At 41.1% G+C, this 20,976-nt stretch overlaps 1 protein-coding gene and 1 pseudogene across 1 annotated transcript; both read right to left on the bottom strand.

Moving 5' to 3' along the window:
* Positions 1 to 1,069: 1,069 nt before the first annotated feature.
* LOC126554962 (uncharacterized) lies at positions 1,070 to 1,927 on the bottom strand. The gene has a single exon (XM_050209945.1). It carries the CDS (start codon positions 1,925 to 1,927, stop codon positions 1,070 to 1,072), a length of 858 nt encoding a protein of 285 aa, XP_050065902.1.
* A 9,482-nt stretch (positions 1,928 to 11,409) lies between these two features.
* On the bottom strand, positions 11,410 to 15,532 carry LOC126554961 (uncharacterized; annotated as a pseudogene).
* Positions 15,533 to 20,976: the final 5,444 nt, after the last annotated feature.

The following is a 20,976-nucleotide window of genomic DNA, read 5'->3' as shown; positions in this document are numbered from 1 at the left end:
TTTTATGATAATTCAGATAATTGTTTGAATGACTGAAATTATAAATTAATTATAATATACTACTTATTGTAATAAATAATAACCTTAAATTTCACAGATTGAACTTCAACTATTATAGTATTAAAAGTATTATACTTATTATATCTGATGATGCATAATGTATATGTTATTAATGAATTAATACCTACGTATAGGCATATAATGTGAATAATTAAGCAATGCATATTTCGTAATAAATAATTTATTAAAATATTTGGATACGGTATATATATATATATAAATATATATATATATTATACATATATAGAAATATGTATACTATAAACATGGGTTCTAATATTAAATTATTTATAATTTAGTTTCAAATTTGTCACGACGCACAATATAATATAATAAATTTATAATTTAAGAATAATAGGAAAAACAAAGGAAAACAGCGAAAGAAAGAAAGCAACACAAATGTATATAACGACAGAAACGAACTATTATAATAATAATAATAATAATAATAGTACGCGCACTGTGCGTCCGAATAACAAGTAGTATATATATATAACGTGTACCTCGGAGGTACGGATAGACAGAATAGAAACAAAGTATATATATATATATATATATATAATATGATAGAAGATATAGATAATAGTTAAGACTAATAAAAGAACAACTCAAATATACAATCAGTCGCGGAAAACGCACGGACTTACGATGGAAAGGCGGCGGGCGGTGATCGATCGTAACAACGGTTAACGATAGACAAAAACGCCGCCGAAGCTCTCGGTGGTCGTCACCCACGCCGCGGGAGCTTCGGGGCTCATCGCCGACTCAGAAACTGGTTCGATTAATCGCTCGGGTGTCCCGATTGATTATCGAACGAGTGGTGATACCTAGGCAAGGGGGTCTAGCGGGTGAGATCGCGGTATTCGTGCGACACGACCGTGTCAACTCTCCCCCCCCCAAGCTGATAGACACCTTTGTCTAGAGCCGTGTGGTGCCATCGGGTGCCCCGGGCACCTACAGTTGCGATGGGGAAACTGGCGATTACCGCCCAGTTTCCCACTTGCCAAAACTATTCCCGGTATAGGGCCTCAATATCGACAAGGATGTCGTCACCGCCCACCTCCATTGGTTCGTGTGACACGACCGTTGGAGGGGGGGCCTGACAAGCATCCTCGTCTACGCTCGGGGTCCCCTCCCGGGGAATAGCGTCCACCGGGGTTTCCGGCTGCCGTTCCGGGATCGGGGCTGGAGGCGGTGGCTGTGTCCGTGGTGGGACGTTTGGCGGCTGGGCCCGCGGTTGAACAGCCGTCGGCTGCGTTCGTGGTCGGACGGTTGGCGGCTGTGTCCGCGGTCGGGCAGTTGGCGGCTGTGCCCGTGGTTGGGCAGTTGCCGGCTGTGGCCGCGGCTGGACGGTCGGCAGCCTCCGGCGTTGCTGCTGGCTGGGACGTCTTTGCACCGGTGGTAGGGCACTGGCCAGCGCTGGTCCCTGCGCTGCGCGTGCCGGTGGTGGTTGGCGTGCCGGCCGTGGGTGTGGCTTTGCCGTTGGCGCCGTGGTCGCCTTCCGGACCGTCCGCTGGGTGTGGCGGACTGGCCCCGGTATGGGCCGACGGTCCGTCGGTGCCGGTGGACTCGCCGGTGCAGCCCTCGCGTGCTCGCGCCACCCGCGCTCGTACGCCGCCCACAGACGAGGGTCGGCCCGTAGCTCCGCCGTGTCCACGTCGCCGATCGGCTGGATCGATAGTCCCTGCGGTGAGTCCGGAGGGAACTCTGCACCCAGCCCGATCAGCGTCGCCCTGGTCTGCCGCAAGAGGTCGAGTTGGGAGGTGGTCTGCCACACCAAGTCCTCCAGACTCGTCCTCATGTGGCCTCGGCTCGGCCGCCACCGGCTGTCCCGGCCCGTCAGCTGCTCCTCACCTTCGCGTGACATCTATACGGGGATAGTATGGAAACATACAAAAAAAAAAAAAACAATAATCGCGGTTAATGGTGGTACCCCCACGCAGGTTCTGGTGAGCTACCGTAATACCACCTTTTGTTTTCACACGACTTGGCCGATTGCGGAACGAGTATCACTTCGTGTACGCGGGTTTCAAACTGGAGACGTGCACTTTGCGCGGTGGGTTTTGATCTGTCCAGAAAACCCCTTTCCCCAGTTTTTCTTTAAGTGTGACAGGACCCGTCCACTTCGCGGCAAACCCCGCGTGGAAACCCTGATCGGCTTTGGAGAGTGGGTGTGCCTTAACGAAAGCCCGGTCCCCGGCGGCAAACGCTCGCCGGTTCTCCTTCGATTTCTCAGCAACCGTGATGATGTCCGATGTTGCCGGAACCCGCGGCGTACTATCGGACTTCACGATTAGTGCCCAATCTCCAGGACTTTTGGTTTCGTGTCCAAACACCGAAACTGACGGTGAAACGCCGGTCCTGTCGTTCTTCCGGTTGCGCAATGTAAACAGAACCGCGGAGAGTTTCTGGTCCCACGAACGATGACTATCGTTCACCAGTAGTGCCCGAAGGCCCTTTTTCAGCTCCTGATTACGCCTTTCTACCGGATTGGCCCTCGGGTGGTATACTGGGGTAGTCCAACCCTCCACCCCCCATCGGTCGAGTGCTTTTGTCCACACGTCCGAGGTAAACTGAGGGCCATTGTCGCTTAATAGCACCCGTGTTCTCGCGAACAACTCCCTTTCCAAGGTTTGGGTAATCACGGCGGATGTTGCCGCCCCCAAGGGATACGCTTCGACCCACCTGCTGTGACAATCCGTGGCTACTAAGATGTTGGTCTTACCCCGACTTGTGAGCGGATAAGGTCCCATCAAATCGACACTAACCACTTCCCATTGTTGGGTTGGTTTTCTAGGACGTAACGGGACATCGATTTTGTTATTTAATGGTTTGGTACACGCGCATATGTGGCAAGCTGCCACGTGGCGCCGGGTAGCCTCCCGTACCGACTTCCAATAAAACCTATTTGTTATCGCCCTATATGTCTCTTTCCATCCCGGATGTCCCGCCAGGACGTGGTCGTGATAACGCCACAGGATATGCTCCTGTTTGTCAACGGGTACCACCACCATGTACTTCATCGTATTATCCGAAATATTACCTACTTTCCTTTTCTTAAGGAGACCCTCCTCATAAATCAGATTATCGAATTTTTCAAGTCGATTTAGTCGCGTGTTACACGCCGGACTATCTGACGTAAAGTTGGACACAATCCCTTGGATCTTGGGGTCCTCACCCTGCCAATCAATTAATGTCTGAAGGGAGATGGGACTCGAGTTACTCGAGTTCGGATGAATATGATAAATCTGTTCTGGTTCTCTACTTCCGACCACTATGTTACTCGTTGGAAAACCAACCAAATTTTCCTCCAACGCGTCCTCGTCCAACGTAGGACCGTCTGTCGGGAATCGAGATAACATATCGGGACCCTCATTCTGTACTCCGGGAACATGTCGAATAACGAAGTCTAGTGTTCCTAACTGCAGCGCCCACCGGGTTAGTTTACTGTTCTTATCTTTCGCCCGGTGTAGCCACGTCAGCGCCGAGTTGTCGGTATACAATTCGAAGGTACGAGATTCCAGAAATGGTCTAAATTTATCAATCGCCCAAATTAACCCTAAGCACTCACTCTCTACCGCAGCGTACTAGCGTTGCGTTTCGCTTAGCTTTTTACTGGCATAGGCAATAATTTTCCTTTCCAGGTCACTACCTTGTTGGAATAGAATTGCGCCAACCCCTATCTCCGATGCGTCCGTTTGTAAACAGAAAGCTTTCGAAAAATCATGGGGGGGGGGTTAATTTTGGGGAGTCGTATAACTTTTGTCTAATGATATCAAAAGATTCCTGCTCCACTTTAGACCAACGCCATCTGAGTATCTGACACCCTTTTTAAGGAAATTAGTTAGGGGATTAATTATGTCGGCGTAATTGTGTACAAACTGATTATACCAGTTGCACACGCCCAAAAACTTTCGTAACGTCCGTACGTTTTTGGGTAAAGGATGGTTTAAGATTGCCTCTAACTTTTCGGGTTGTTTGTCAATGCCATCCGCATCGACGACATGCCCTAAGAATGAAATTTGGGTCTGCCTAAAATGACACTTTTTCGGCTGACAAGTTAAACCACTCCTATGTAGTCTCTCCACTACTTTTTCTATGTGTATGAGGTGTTCTTCGAGATCGTATGAATAAATAACGATGTCGTCTAGATACACCTCCACAAAGTCACCTATCAGCCCCTTCAATACCTCACCCATCAGGCGTACGAAAGTCGCCGGAGAGTTTTTCAGACCAAATGGAAGTACTCTAAACTGAAATAACCCCCTTTGGGTTCGGAAAGCGGTATACTTTCGGGCTTCAGGTTTTAAGGATAGTTGCCAATATCCGGATTTGAGGTCTAACGTAGTGAATACACGTGCACCTTTCATACCGCGAACCATTTCATGGAGATTCCCCATTGGTTGCGCGTCCGAGATAGTCGCGTCGTTCAGTCGTCTGTAATCTACACACAGACGAAACGACCCATCTTTCTTTTTTGCGAGTACCACTGGTGACGACCAGGGTGAAATACTCGGTTCTACCAACCCCTGCTCCTCCATTTCCCGCACCATGTCATTAATATAATGTTGTTTTTCTGGTGGATATGGATAAGGACGCAGTGCCACAGGCGACGGATTATTTAGTTGAATGTCATGTTCAATTAATTTAGTCCTGCCTATACTTCCACTAAAAACGTTTGCATACTTGGTCAGTATTGTTTTCATTCTCTGTACGTACTCGGGTTCACCCGTAAATAGTACTTCGGATTAATCGGGAAGGTGGGTCGGTGGGGGGTTGCCTTTTTTCCAGCACACGGATGCGCGTTGTCTAGAGCCCATATAAATCGTAAACGTCGTATAATCCAACGATACTTGATTTTGGACTAGAAAGTCATGACCTAATAATACATCACTGAACAAATCATTTAGTACGGCCGCTCTAAAAGTGAATTCCAAATTCGAAATTTTAGTCTCAAACGAAGCTTCACCGCTCGTATTCGTTGTGCGACCGTCTGCTAACCTCACCACCGCAGTGGTCCTTGAACAGTATGTGCCATATTTTTCTACTACCCAGGGCTTCACGTAAGACTTTACAGCCTGAGAGTCTAGTAACGCAGTCACGTAACCACTCGAAAATTCTAATTCAACCGCGGGTGTTGGTGTGTCACCCATACAATGTCTCGGTGGAACGGTTGTTGTATTTTGATTAATAGACATTTTCGTATCTAAATCCGAATTCATAGATTTCGACGGCGCGAATTTTCTATTATCAGAACCGAATATACTGGAAACTGGTGGTCCGGTGGACAATTGTTCCCAAAATTTCTCAGGACACAATATCTTCACCCCCGGATAACCCACTCCAAGTGGTGTGACGTTGGTAGGCGTGTACATAGAAAAGTTTTTAACCCCTATGTCGGGCACAGTATCGGCCATAATGTTAGTGAAATGACTATCAGATCCGATCTTGTATTCCTCCGACGGAAAAATGTTTACAGGCGCAATGTCCTGGTCCACACTAGAAATGTTTTCAAAATCGCAAATTTCTATTGAAAATTCCCTCCCTTTGTCCTTCCTCTCCCTACATGGTGTATATGTTCCTTGGTCAGTCACTACCAATGTCGGCGAGTTTGGGATAGAAGTTCGGGGTGATTTTCTATTTGAAATATTGCGCGTTTCTACCGATGATTTATCTTGGTCAGATTTATTCGGAATCGCGGAACTTAATTGAAAAACATTTCTTTCGAGTTTGGGGCTGCCAGGATTTACTTTCGGGACGACTTGTCGGTCTTTCGGTCGGCCCGACGGTCGTTTCCCGATTTTCTTTCCTTATTAAAATCGTTCGATTTTGCCTTATCGACGCGATTTTCGCAAACGTTCGCGTAATGCGGCCCCCCGCACTCATAACACACCACCCCCTTCTTAGGTGGGTGGGGGTCCTTGGGTCCTCCCGAAGGTTTTACTGCCAATTGCGACCTCTTCGCTGCAGTTTGGTCCGGCGCGGCGGTAACCGACCGCCGCGGTCCGTCCAATTGTTTTGCCACCCGTCGAAGGTCACGGAACGTGTGCGGGTTCGCGAATCGAACAAGTGAGATAAACTCATCACGAGCGAGACTACCCACGATTTCCACGATATCTGCCTCCGGAAGTTGTAGCTCAATACGCCTAGCCAAATTATATTTGTAAATACAAAAATCTGTTAGGGATTGTTCCGGTCGCTGACGCACGGACATTAACTCCGCCATCAACTGCGACCGAATAGCCGGGCTGTCCCAACGGTCCGCGAATTCGATTAAAAATTCGTTCCACGATAAACCCAACGATTTTACCATTTTATACCAAGTAGCGGCGGACTCGCTTAACTGGTCTTGTATCAATCGTACCCATTCGGATGGTGGAACGCCGGAATTACAGAATACCGACTCGCAACTCTCGATAAAGTTTTTCGGGTCCTCGTATTTTTTTCCGGCGAACTGCGGTGGAGTTAATTTAAAATTAAAACTAAAGGCCGGATTTCGCGTACTCGCGAACGTCTCCGGTTGCCCTGTACACCGATCCGAGTAGTGGGTTTCGTTATTTAAAAGCACCGTATTAACGTTATCCGAATTAGGCATGCCGTAAAATTGGGGTGAACGTCTATCACTATAACGGGAAGCTGCTCCTACGCGCGTGCTGCTCGCGTGATCAGTATTCCCGTAATTGCGTCTATCCCTAAATTCGGCGCCCATATTCGCGTTAAAATTCGGTTCATTATTGGTCGTGTTGCTTCTACGTACATACGTTCTATCGCATATCGGAGGTGACGGAGATGAATATGCACGCGCATGGGGGTCGGCGAACGCCACCGACGGCCTTGGCTGTGCGGCGGACAACCGCCGCGGCGCCGTAGCCGTTCCCCGTAAGTCGTGTTCAATCTCCGCTATAAGACTATTAAGTTCGGCTAAATTCGACGAATCACGATTTGGCGAAATTCGGGTATGCCCGATTGCCCTACAACAGCCGTGGCTTTTCAGCCGATTTTCGATCGCGTCTTGTCGTGCATTGAGACTCCTCACAGAGTTCTTAATGTCGACTAGCGCGGTTTCGATTGACTCAAGGCGGTTTTCGATACTAAATAGTTCTATTTCCCGCCGAACGTGAGCACCGGCGTTACCAACTTGGTGACTTAAGTCCACCAATTGTTGTGTCGTGTCGGAAAAATGTTTGTTTAGCGGTGGCGCATCACGATTCGATAGCCGCGAGTTTACCCGCGAACTATTGTTCGAACCGCAATTATCGGCCGCGCCCGACAGTCTGTCACACTGGTCGTTATTAAAACAAATATTCCGAACTTCGTCTTCAATGTATCCGTCCCCGGATTCAACTACCGAATAGTCGGGAACACCCGTTCGGCGATTGTTGGTCCTTGGCGGAATACCTGCCGAACTGCACGGGTGCGTCGTCGAAACAGGCAATTGAAGAGTCTGTGGGTCATACCCGTCATCCAAAATGCACTGTTCGAGTCTTATAAGAATATCGTTCTTAGCACCCGTGCTGTTAATATCGCGTAACTCACACTCCGACTTAAGTTCCGCGATCGACATTTGAAAAATAGTTTTCGCAACGCTAGACATCGTGTTTTTGTTATTGTTGATAACCACAATATAAACAACGACGCTATCACCATAGATAATAAAGATAAGGATAGGCCACGCCTATGTTAAATATATTTGAGGCCGCGTGCCTGGAGGGGAAGGCAATTGAGGCGTTTTTATAATGATAATTGATACTCTATATAGGTATACTTGTTTGGCCTCAACTGGACCCCTTAAATACCGTTGATAAGACCGATATGTCCTATCCATATCTTTATTATCTATGGCTATCACACACACGACCCGGCTGAAATTAGGTACGATAACCGATACCCGATAACGACGGCGGACGCGATTCTGGCGCTATGCTTATCACGTGAGCCGACCCGTAGAGACGACTGGTTATCACCGGCCTAAAGTCTACTTGTGCGAGAACGGCTCAAAGTACCGCGTACGCGTGACGGGAAAATGAGTTAATTAGATGCGAATAAACGCTATCGTTCGGTAACCTAACCGATTTACTCTCTATTTCCGTCAAGGCTGACACTCGTTGCCGGCCAAGTCGCACTTATCGGGGTCTTTCCTAACCAGCGAGCTAAATTAGTACTTTCGGTTTGGCGAAATATTACGTAAGCAGCTATTTTATGTGACACAAAATCAAATGTATATAACGACAGAAACGAACTACTATAATAATAATAATAATAATAATAATAGTACGCGCACTGTGCGTCCGAATAACAAGTATATATATATAACGTGTACCTCGGAGGTACGGATAGACAGAATAGAAAACAAAGTATATATATATATATATATATATATATATGATAGAAGATATAGATAATAGTTAAGACTAATAAAAGAACAACTCAAATATACAATCAGTCGCGGAAAACGCACGGACTTACGATGAAAAGGCGGCGGGCGGTGATCGATCGTAACAACGGTTAACGATAGACAAAAACGCCGCCGAAGCTCTCGGTGGTCGTCACCCACGCCGCGGGAGCTTCGGGGCTCATCGCCGACTCAGAAACTGGTTCGATTAATCGCTCGGGTGTCCCGATTGATTATCGAACGAGTGGTGATACCTAGGCAAGGGGGTCTAGCGAGTGAGATCGCGGTATTCGTGCGACACGACCGTGTCAAATTTATTTTAGTTTTGTTTTTTGTTTTTATGTTTTCCAAAATGTGTTCTGGATCTTTTATGTCATCTATTTGTTATCGTTTTCCATTCTGAGGATTCACTATTTCTGGTAGTAAACATCCCATGTAAAAGCTTAAAAGAAAGTAACAAACTTACTAAGTTGTATAAGAGTAAACTTATCTTCGATATTAAAATTAAAAATTTTTAAAACTTACAGTTTTAATTTATCAACCATTTTTGTATTCCAAAAGCAAACATTATAATTTATTATTTGTACTTCTGTCCAATTTTTGAATAAACGAAGAAATAACAAAATCTTCGTTTGGAAATATGCATTTGTCCTGAACTTGATAATAATAATTATGATCAACTTTTAGCTGCATTTTTCCATTGTCATCGAGTCGACAGAATAATAACTAAAAATGTTTGTTGTAAAATAGAATGAAAAAAATTTTTACATTTTTACCTACACTAAACTTAATATTTAACAGTTATAGGTACTGATTAGATCAGTGGTTTTCAAACTTTTATTATAATGCCACATGGTACACCGAAACTTAAAATAATGTTCACGGCACACTGACCTTTTTTAGATGAACAAAATGTTTTGAATTAATTATTAATTTATTTTCTTATATCACAATTCAATGCAATCTGTAATTTATGGAATAACCGCGGCACCCAGTTTGAAAACCACTGGATTAGATAGTTAGTATATATTTACTCTTACTTTTTTACTGTTTATCGCTTCCGAAAATGTCAACGTATCTCTGACTGCGAACGGGCATTTAATTTCAACTAAAAAATCGTCATTGATAATACCGTCTGTATTCATATACAAAAAAAATTATTATTATTATTATTTTATTTGAAATTATTGATGCATATCATAAGTAACTGTAATACATTTTACCTGGAGTTGTGGCTAGGTAAGGAAATTGTTCATTGATGATAAGTCCACACGGATGGATTTTGCATTTTAAAATATTTTCCAATGCGACGATAGCTTCTGGTTCGGTGGCTTTACCATAATCAGTTGCCTTCGAGAAAAATGTCCTATATAATATATCGTAAATAGAAATTTTACAAGACGTAGTTGGTCGTAGTTTACAAACACGGCCAAAATTTGATGTTGTAAGTCTATTCCTTCGTTCAGCATGCCAAATTTGAGAATTAGCTTGTTCTCTAGTTTTCTTTTCAATATCCAAGCGCCCGTTTCTATCTAATCGTAGTGAATTGATTAATCGTCTTTTATTTTTTGTAACTCTTCTTTTGAAATATATCTTCTTCGGGTAATGGTTCGGCTAAACCATAATGTTGATCCGGGCCAACATTACTCTTTTCTGTATACTTGTAGGAAAAATACGTTTTTTAGATTGGTTTCTTTTTTTTTTTATTGGATGTAAGGAATTCTTTCCTATTATACCTAGAAGTATATGTATATATAAAAAAAAAAAATCAAAATTACTAAAAAAAAAATAATACTTCAAAGTAGGTATACCTGGGCTTATATCATTTTGTATATTTGTATGCATTAAACGAAGAAGAAATTGTCCACTTGAATTATATGATATAACCGCAGCTTCAACTCGTGAATTGTATGAATTTCTTTGTGAGTAATTTATTCATTTACCCGCTAAATGTTTATTAATTACACTATTGAATTGTTCACACACGTTGTTGTCAACATTCATAAGTAAACTATCAACATTGACGACTAAACGAGTTATTATTTGAGATATATCAGTTAAGAATCCCGATCTTTCAGCTTCTAAAATCATATTTTTTCATTTGGTATTGTGCCCTTGCAAAAAATAGGCTCACATCGATCATGGCTACCAAAATGTGACGAAAACTATTACTTATATCTTCCGTAATCCTACAGTATAGTTATAAAAAAATATATATTATTCAAGTTATATTCTATACTCTGTAGTACACAATAGTCTTGTTGTTTAAAAAATTAAATTTCATACAAAAAATTTTTTTTTCAACTTACCAACTTCTTTTTCGTAATCTGATTGACCTTGTAAACTATTACGATATTCAATTGCCTTAGTTATTGAAAATCTAAAACGTAATGCATTGGCTTTTACATGTTTTCTTAACAAAATTGGATACTTCGTGTTTGCTGTCATAGCTGCTAATGTTGTACCATAATTTCGCAATAAATTATTACGACATTCTATTTTTTTTACGAGTAGTCTAGGTCCATAAGGCATGATTTCAGATAGCCTTTTTGAAACGCTAGAATCTCCATCTCTTGGTAAAGATAATTATTTTTATTTTATTATCTTTTATACATTTTTATCAACTATGGTTGCTGCAACTATATATATGTATATATATATATATATATATATATATACGAATATTATTTAATTTATCTTGCATTTTTATAATAATTGACACTTTAATTAAAATATTACTGTTGATATAATTACTATATGTAATGGTATTGTAGTTGTCATTAATTTTATTATTCCTATTTCTTTTATAAATCGTATCATTATAAGTCATATATATTTTATTCTATTTAATACAGATATTATACATAATAAATATATTATAATATTATCGTGTGTATAATGGGTCCCATAACGTGTGTTATGGCTTATGAGCAAGCTCGTGTAGTCGTGTGGGGCCCATAAACAAATTATATATTCTTTATTATTTGTCGATTTTGTCGTTGTCATTATAATAATTACTACTGATAAAGCCAGTCGTTGGGAATCGTGCCGAATGGGTCATTATTGATATTGATATATTAATATTGTTACTGATATATTATATACACTAACCTATTAGTTTGTTATATTGGAGTCCATGCATTTCCAAACTTTGTTTAAATCCATCAGCAATGGCATCGGCTTCCATGCTTGTTGCACCCTTTTTCCAATTTAAAAAACAAGTATGGTCAAGTGGAGATAGTTTTTTATTTTTGGCCCTTTGGCAAATTATACAATAACGGTTTCTAATTCCCACAAACAAAATTTTTTTCGATCTATAGCCTATTATTGTGCCTAGAAAGTAGAATTATAAATAAGGTCATTCAAAACAGTTTATAAAACTAATATACTAATATAGCATATATATATATTTTACCACTCCAGATAATGCATCATATTTAGTCTTGTAACTGCGCTTTGACCACTGTCCATCCGCAACTACAGCGCACATAGGGGTTCCATCAACATCTAATGTACCAGCTTTTATTGCTAAACGACGTTCATCTTCACCAGCAATTTTCATTTGTTCCTCTGCAACTTCGTGAATTCTTTTGCAAATAAACTATTGAATTTTCAGAAAAGTAGTTGAAGACATACAAGGTATATCGATTATCGCACACAATTCGGACAATTGTGTAAATCCAATTCCAGCTGCTATTGATCCATTAACGGCGGAATAATTTACTGGCAAATAAGCTTCAGGTTTCAACTTTTCTGAGTCGATAAACATAACATTACAAACATCACATTTAAACTTAAATGATGATCTAAACCCGTTTTTTTCTCAGAAATAAATGTCATATTTAAAAATGTACAACCAAATGACCCTCTTATGAACACTGTTTTTAATTTGACTAAAAACGTAATGCATATCCACTATTCGTCTTCCCGAACTTTCATCAACATCACATTGCCTGTTGAAGAATTAAATTTATTACGACTCATCTTCAATCAAAATATAAATTTTAAATGCATACTTAATTTCTTGATACTAAGTATAGATTCGTCCACTGTTAAGTTATGTAAATTTTCTTCAGTATTCCAATAATTAATTGCATTATCTTCCGGATCATTTATTTTTCTAATTTTTTTTTTTTTTTTAAATTGATATAATATATACAAAAATCGTTGGAGTTTTCATATACATTCAAATTTATATAATCAGAATTTTAATTTTAATTATTAAACATTTTTAATTTACCTAATTGTTTCCCTTGATGTGCATGGTAGTTGATTGTCAGCACCTAAGAAAAAAGGTGCCTCAACAGATTTTACGAGCTCTGGATTTTGACTTTAAAAAATATATAAAAATATTGTATTATATAAATATTTATACTCTTGCATGCGATTATGTAATACATTTTCCGTATATTATTTAAATATTAAGTTATTATAGTTTACCAAATTTAATAGCTGTATAATTTAGCAAAAGTTTACCTAATCGTTTCCCTTGATGTGCGCATGGTAGTTGATTGTCATCACCCAAGAAAAAAGGTTTTACAACAGATTCTACGACCTCTGGATTGGGACTTAATTAAAAACGATGTATTTTGATATCTCAATTTGCTGATTTTATATAATTTTTTAAAAATTTAAAAATTTTAACAAATTTCAAATATAAATAAAATCGGTTTGAAAACAAATTTCAAAAATTTGTTCCAACAGTTTTTAGTACAACTTCTCACGTTTAATTTGGTACAAAAATCATGTTTCTACGACTAATGAGACTTGAGTACTATTGGAATCAAAAAACCATGTTTTACGGTCGATTTTTTCCTAGTGTGACGGCCTCTTAATGAAATATACAGTACAATGGTTTGTGTATAAATTCATAAAACCTCGGAATCAATTCACAACTTGAAGACCTGAGTCTACACATTGCATTTTGTACCTTGAAAGATGGTTTTGGTAGTTTTTTTGGAAAGTAGTCAATACGTAAGCCTTGTGCAGACGTTACACGACTACAACCAACATATAACATGTAACATTTCAGGTTTTTTGTGATTTATGGAATGCTACAAATTCATGGGTTGCGCCCTAGCTTTTGTGTACTGTTAGTGCCAAAGCTACAACGATGGGCAACTGCATTCTTGTTATTTTGCATTGAACCGCATTGTCCGCATTTCCTAGTTAAAATTTTAATTTTACTACATCGATTGGTGTCCAATTGCCCCAGTCGTCTGATTATTCACCTTCTGGTGTAAATTTTCCTTTACAGTGTTGTCTTGTAATTGATCCAACTTCACTTTCATCTAATTTAATTCAAACTCTCTTTACTACTTTATGACCTAATGTTTGACCTATGTTACTTTGCATTAGCTCTCCAATACTATGCCATCTTTTGTAGAGATATTCACAATTATCATGTGCTTGGCATTTTGACAATGTGCAACGGTAAACCCATAGTCTTTTGCCTCGGTGATTTCTTAGCAGATTCAATATCTGTCCATTTGGTAGATATATGTACAGTCTCGGACACATGACTAACTTTATTTAATGTGCTGACTGCTGAGCACTCGTGTATTCATATCGTCTACTTCTTTGTTCGTCCCCCAAAGGTAGATTACTCGTGGTTGGAAGACTATTTCCAGGGGTGTTAAAAGACTTTGGAAACACTGTATGTCATTTTCGTCCAGCTGTCCTCTGGCTAGTTGTGTTAACATTAGTGAAAATTATTTATCGTATTTTCGAGTTATTATTTCAGTTAGCTCATAAAACTTGAATGTTTCCCAAATTGTTTTGATCGATATCATTTCAATTGCACTTCAGTATTTTCTTAATATATCATGGAAACTGTCATACAACGGTGTGGATAATACCGGTGCCAGCTAATAGAAATCTCCAAATACTACTATACGAGGACTCCCGGGTTTTGTGCCTTGCGGCTACAACCGCAGACCTTCCATTAGCGCTGTGCGTTAGTCAAGAGCCGCGGAGGTTCACGGTCGATGCTCGCCGAAGTAACCCGGCGAGTTATCGGCCGCGTACCGTCGATGGACCACAAGCCCCGCACGTACGGCCTTCCCACCGAAGTCGGGAGAACATCCGCACGTACCATTGGTTGGGGCATTCACGTACCTTTCACTGCCCAGGTTGGGCCACGAGCTTCCCGTTTTTGGTTACGGGCAACCTCCGGTGCATATAGCCTCATCGGTAGACTGGGTGAGCGCGAAGGAGTAATCTCACTCGGCAGCTTTCCCCTAGCCCCAGCAATGGTCTTTTAACCACATAGTGGCTTCAGCTACCGCCACTCCGAAACCAATCCGCCAGCGACTGCGATCGCCGTGTGAGGGCACGTTGCAATTTGCTTGGCGCCGCGGGGCCCCCTCACATCCCGAAGTGTCATTTTCGCTCCCGTGCGGTTAGCACATCAATGGTGAGATGCCCGGACCGAGCTTCGTCGGCGCTAAGCCTCAGCTGTGATCCTACCGAGATTTGGGCCGTGTACCGCGGGTTCACAGTGGACCCTTACCGGGCAGCACCCCCGAGTTAGAAGCTCGGTAGCCTGATCCACGCCTCCCGGAGGCATCACCGAGGTGATCTACCCGATCTTTGCAAGGTTATGGTCAAAACCTCACAGCACCCTAGTCCCCTAAGGTTTCGGTGAGCCCGCGTCTTAGACGCTAGCCCCTCCTGGCCAGTCCCTTTTAGTCGCCTTTTACGACAAGCAGGGAATACTGAAGCTGTATTCTATCCTCGGCTCCAACCACAGGGACCAGCTTCTCATCGTCCCTTGACGCGCGAGCACGGCCCGGGTCAGGACGCGCTCGAGCGTGACCCGCTGATTGTGTCGCTTACACCATGTGTGCTCACCCGGGCCACCCCGAGTCTGTGCCTTTCACTTCCTGGTGATGCTGTATCCTGACCCATTAGTTGGATCTATCTATCCGTCCTGTTTTTCAAGCTGTCTTTACAGAATTTTCTCAAAGCTTCATACGTTCGCGTTGTTTGTAGAAAGGCTCCACTATCAGGGGGCCAAGCCGCACCTTCTTCGGTCATCACCGTCTTTAGTCTATCCCGGAACTTTTCGTTCTTGTACATAGTAGGAGTACGTGCCTTACCGTCTCCGCCTCGTTACCGCATGACAGTTGGGATTGGGTTGTAGCTTGAAACTGTAGAGCTTTCTATTGAAATCACTGTGCCCAGTCAAGAACTGGGTGGTATAGTGGTCCAATTCATGAGGGATTTCGCATCTTCTGGCCAGGTCCATTATCATAAATTTAGTCCATTCGCCTTTGTCCGTAGCGTCATATCCAACCTGCCATTCTTCGATGAGCCGTGCTATACCGTTTTCATATTCTTTTCTTGTTACTTTGCCCTTTCTTAGCCTGCACTTCAGCGTTATTCTCCTGACCTCCAGATCGAGTGGAAGTACGCCTGCCACCGCTGAGAAACAGTTGGTGGACGCCGTCCTGTAGGCACTTGTTATCGCTAACAACGGCGTTCTTTGCATGCTCCATAATGCCTTTATGCTCTTCATGCATCATTCGTACCATACTTCCATACTTCCGCTGCGTATGTGACGAGAGGCAGGAACACCTCCTCGTAGATGACCTTGGCCGTGAGTCGACCCATGACCCAATTCGCGGATGTCATCGTTCTAAGCCTCTTGTATAGGTCCATTGATTTATCCTTTATCGATCTTATGTGATCCCAATAGCTGTGGCATGAGTCCATGGTGACTCCCAGGTATTTAACCGTGCTGCTGGCTGTGATTTTGGGAGCATCTGGGTTAGTGCCGAAACTTGCTGTGTACACTGGCTTATACCCACCCTTCAACGACAGCATCTGGCTTTTCACAGGGGAGAAGCACAGCCCGTACTCGTCGGCCAAGGTGATCAGCCTGTTTAGGTGTGCCTTGATTCTTGCAATGGCTGTTTGCGGTCTGGCTGCTCCCCCCAGAAGGACTATATCGTCTGCATACTGTACCGTCGTGACGGTCGGGTCCATCGGTAACTCACAGATTCCGATCATGGCCACCTTCCATAATGTCGGGCCGATTTGTGAACCCTGCGGGCAACCCCGCTATAGCTATCTGCTGTAGCTTTGTCCTTCCAGAGTATAGTTAACGGTCTGGCCTCTCAAATAACTCTGCATTATTTTTATGGTTCTTGCCGACGCACCTAGCACCTTCAACCTGATAGCAACGGGAGCCATCTGACGCCATACGATCTCAGACTTGACATATCCGTTTTACCCTGGTTGTACTTAAGCGCTGTATGCCCGTTATTCTGGCACTTATAACACTGCGGCACACTTTGATGGAGCTTAACTCTGCATCGTGTAAGCCCAAGGAAGACTTGTTTGCCTTCAAGTTTTCGCAAGGCGCTTGCCGACACTTCCAGCACCCAGTGGACGGTCGTGTTGTCCCTAGGACCCAGTTTTTGCTTGACCGTTATCCTGTTTACGTTTTCCTGGGTGAGGCCTAGCTCGGGGTTTTGGTGTTTGAGTCCGTCACACTCTGTCAGCTCAGAGTCTACATCATAGATGATGACTCTCGATTGTCTCGGACCTGACTCTTTTACGTTCTTATCACCTCGAACGTGTTATTGTCATCTGGAATGATGGTGATTAGAGACCCATTTATCGTGGTCTTAGCTCTAGGGTTGCTAATTTTTCCCTCGACAGTAGCCCAGAGCTCTGATTTGGTTGCTGCCATAGAGACCGCGGAAGGAATTTCAAGGGTAAACCTCGAAGCGGTCTTTGCCTCTCGACATTTTTCGATGGTCCTCTTTTTACCCTTACAGTCATTCCTAGCTCCCGTTTCTTTGGACTGGCCGATTTTGGGGTCGCGCTTATCTGTCACTGCGACCTCCGCGTAAGAGGCAGGTCGGGCATTGTCAGACTTGTCGCTTGCAGCCAATGCGTTCACCTTTTCGAGCTTTGCCTTTAACTCGGCATTCTCGGTTTTTAAAGACGCAATTACGTCGCATATGGCAGAGAGGGATCTGATGAAGCTCTCCAGGATCCCCTTCATCTCATTTGTGCTCAGTTGAGTCATGCCCTGGAGTCGACTGTTCTCCATGGAGACCTCAGTAAAGAGGGCTCTGATGGCTGCTAGGTGCTCGATCATCCTATCTACCGAGGCTGCGGTGAGCTTCTTTGTGTGCTCAACAATAATTGTGTGCTCTATGAATCCTAGGTGGTTGTTGATGGCTGAGACCTTGGAGCAATCCACCATGGGAGCTTTATTTTTTGCCGGCTTATTAGCATTATCTGGGCTGGCCGGGCCGCGTTTGTTGCTACTAACTGCCTCATCAGTTTCCATGGCACCACATTTGCCGTCGCCTTTATTGGGTGGGTCTACGGGGTCGCCTCCATCCTGTAGCCTAAGTACATCCGTGTCAAAAACTCCGTTAGTCCGGTCCAAATTCTTTTGCGCATTTTTTATGCCTTCACTTGATAACGACCCCCAAGATGAGCATCGTTCCTGGCAGCTGGTTGGTGTCTCGGTGTCCGACCTCCCAGTAGGATGCGCCTTAACTGCGGTTTTATTTTTCAGGTGTTATATCATATTAGTTTGGGTTATAGGGGGGCTGCCCCTGATAGCCCTACACCCTCTGGCCGACGGCGGGTTAATTCGTCGGTTGCAATGGATTGTGCTTAGGATTTAGTACGGTCCGGGGTCGGCCTACCCCAGACGAGGGTTAGTGTAAATGCCTCTTAGCGACCGGGCCGAGGTCCGGCCGGGCTGGGTCGCCACGGCCAGGCGGGCTTTCATTGACCCCACAAATACTACTACAATTATTTACCGAACGGTTCATTTATACGCAGTATGGACCTAAATCTTAGATCAATGTATCCCAATATTTGTATGCCAACCATTGATATTTCATCAATTATTGAAAGTTTGAAGTTGCCAATTGACATCGAAGGCTATTTTAAATGTCTTGAACTGCTTTGAACAAATTAAATTAGTTGAATTTAGAGCTAATTATGATGTAAGGGTAAAAAAAGCATTTGGAGTTGAAGATTGTAGAGGAATAATACAAGATAGAGATAGGTGGCGAAGTGTAGTGATGGCGGCAAAAACTCTTAAAGAGTAGATAGACCAAAAGAAGAAGAAGAATATTAATTTTTATTTAAAATAAAAAAATGTAAAGCCAATTTAACACAAAATCAGTATCAAAACAAGGCATACCTACACGACGGTCAACCAACACTTCACCAATACTACTAAATATTATAATTGCGCGGGCGAATTTCTAGATAAAGACATGTTCCGGCGGTCAATGGATTTTTTCTGTTTTTATAATATCGTAACAAATAGGAATACACATTGCCAACATCTAGTCAGATTACGGATACGGTTTTATCTTTTAGAATCCAATACTTCATACTATAGGGATACAGTAGACTGATCATCTGATTGAGTGTCGCTTCTATATTATTCTGTGACAAAACTGAACCTTGACTTTTCTGCGCATGCGCGAGTACACTTTTAGAATTGAAATCTATTATCATTTTATGAATATCATAGAATTAATACCTACACAGAATAAAATAAAATTTAAAACATTCTGTGATTGATATAAATTTATTAATATTTAAATTCTTTAAGAGTAATGAGCATAATAATATTCTACCATGCATAACATGAATATGTTTACAAATAAATTTGAATTAAATAACATGGATTTATAAAGATGGAAAATTGTATGCTTAAAAAAAACTGAAAATTGAAAAGTAAATCATACATTTTCATTGTACCTGCGTATTATTTACTGAAGCTAATAAAAATAGTTTAATAGTATATAATAAAAATAAATAAAAATATTAAAATTATAATGTAATTCATGAAAAATAATTAAATAATAATAATAATAATAATCAGTTAATCAGTTTTAAGATTTCATCAATTAAAATGTATAAAAGTAATTCCTAGAAAGTATAAAATAGCTTTAATTATTGTTTTTTAAAATATGAATGTTCCACATCTTTTTCGTGCAATAATTCATTTTTTTTTTAAAAAGATGTTTCGCAGTTCATTACTTCCAAGTTCTCAAGGATTAAACTAATCGTTTTCGGGTTTTATCGAAAAAATGTTTTTTGTGTGGTTATTTTTGTATTAGGTGGATCGTTATTTACTTCGATGAACTCCTTATTTGGTGCAGACTGTTTGATGTTGCGTCTATAAATGTATTGAGAGCATCTATCTTTTTAGTAGCTTCTTTAAGGTGATCGGAATTTTCAATTAAATGGATTTTATTTACTGTAATCATAGTTTTTTTTTTTTATATATATTTCATTTTCGTTTTTTTGTTTAAAATCTTCATTCTATTCTATATCATTAATTGCATGTTTATTTATTTTATGGAGTTGACGCGTCCCGGGTAACATCTGTTTGAATTCAAACGGCATTTGCTCGGAAAATTGCTTAATTACTTTTTTTATCAACCGCTAGTTGACGACGGACGACGCCGATGGGCGACAACTGCGTCCGGACCGAATGAATCGCTGACACCGCGAACCGGACCTACATCCAGTCTTGTGATCTACACCCATACGTACACTCCACCATTTTTATATCACACCTTCCTTATCCATCATTCCAACGACGTGACAGCACCAGGTACGCGTCAAAGTAATTTAAACAAGTGTATTCAAATGTATGAATGCATATTTTACACGTATTACAAACTGTTCCACAACATATTTCTTCATTATTGTTTTTAACTACATAGAATTGACTATCTATTTTTCAGCTATTTGCATCGTTCTTAGTAATATTAAAATTAAGCTAAATATTAGTTAAATGTCTGTTTTTAATCTCCTGTATTCTTGCTGTTGATTTACCCTTTGTCAGTTTGATCATTCTTTCTAATATTTTATCACGTGTAAATCGTCTTATTGTCATTTTACTTTTATCCAATTTTCTAATTTTACATCCATTTAAATAATGATATTTTATAGTTTTATCTTTATGCATTGATTCCAAAAGTATATTGCAATTTATTCCCAGTCCTTTTCTGTAACAATATGGCTATAATGTTGCTCTATTTGCATACATTCGTTCAAAAGATAATCCAAAGTCTTTAATTTCAGGATCGTTTATCATTTCAATAACAAATTTATTTAAAATTTTTTTAAATCACGTTTTTACTGTACGGAAAAAATAAATAATTAACCTAACCTAACCTAATTTAATTGTAATTACAGTATATTTAACAATAAATTATAATTACATATGTGACAGCTGTAAATTTTGGAACTAAATTGATACTAAACTGAAATAGTTAAAACTTTTATAGTTATTTTAACAGTATAATTATATACGATATCATAACTATTATGTTTAATTCATATCACTAAAAATCTCGTTACTTATTATTGTTTATTTAACCAATTGTTGGGTTGATTCTACTTATCAAAAGTACTTTTAAAAGTTAATCATTTTGACATTAAAATATTGTGGCAGTAATAAAAATGTATAGTTAAATATAGGTACTAGTTTTCAACTATAAATTTTAAGTTGGATTAACTTC

This window comes from Aphis gossypii, unplaced genomic scaffold, assembly GCF_020184175.1.
Source record: "Aphis gossypii isolate Hap1 unplaced genomic scaffold, ASM2018417v2 Contig00663, whole genome shotgun sequence".
NCBI classification, from domain to species: domain Eukaryota; kingdom Metazoa; phylum Arthropoda; class Insecta; order Hemiptera; family Aphididae; genus Aphis; species Aphis gossypii.
Note: the sequence above shows the minus strand (reverse complement) of the source record. Positions and strands in the feature narration are given on the sequence as shown.

Bases quoted from the DNA above. Each gene is read 5' to 3' on its own strand.
- LOC126554962 (XM_050209945.1), bottom strand. From the start codon at position 1,927: ATGTCACGCGAAGGTGAGGAGCAGCTGACGGGCCGGGACAGCCGGTGG.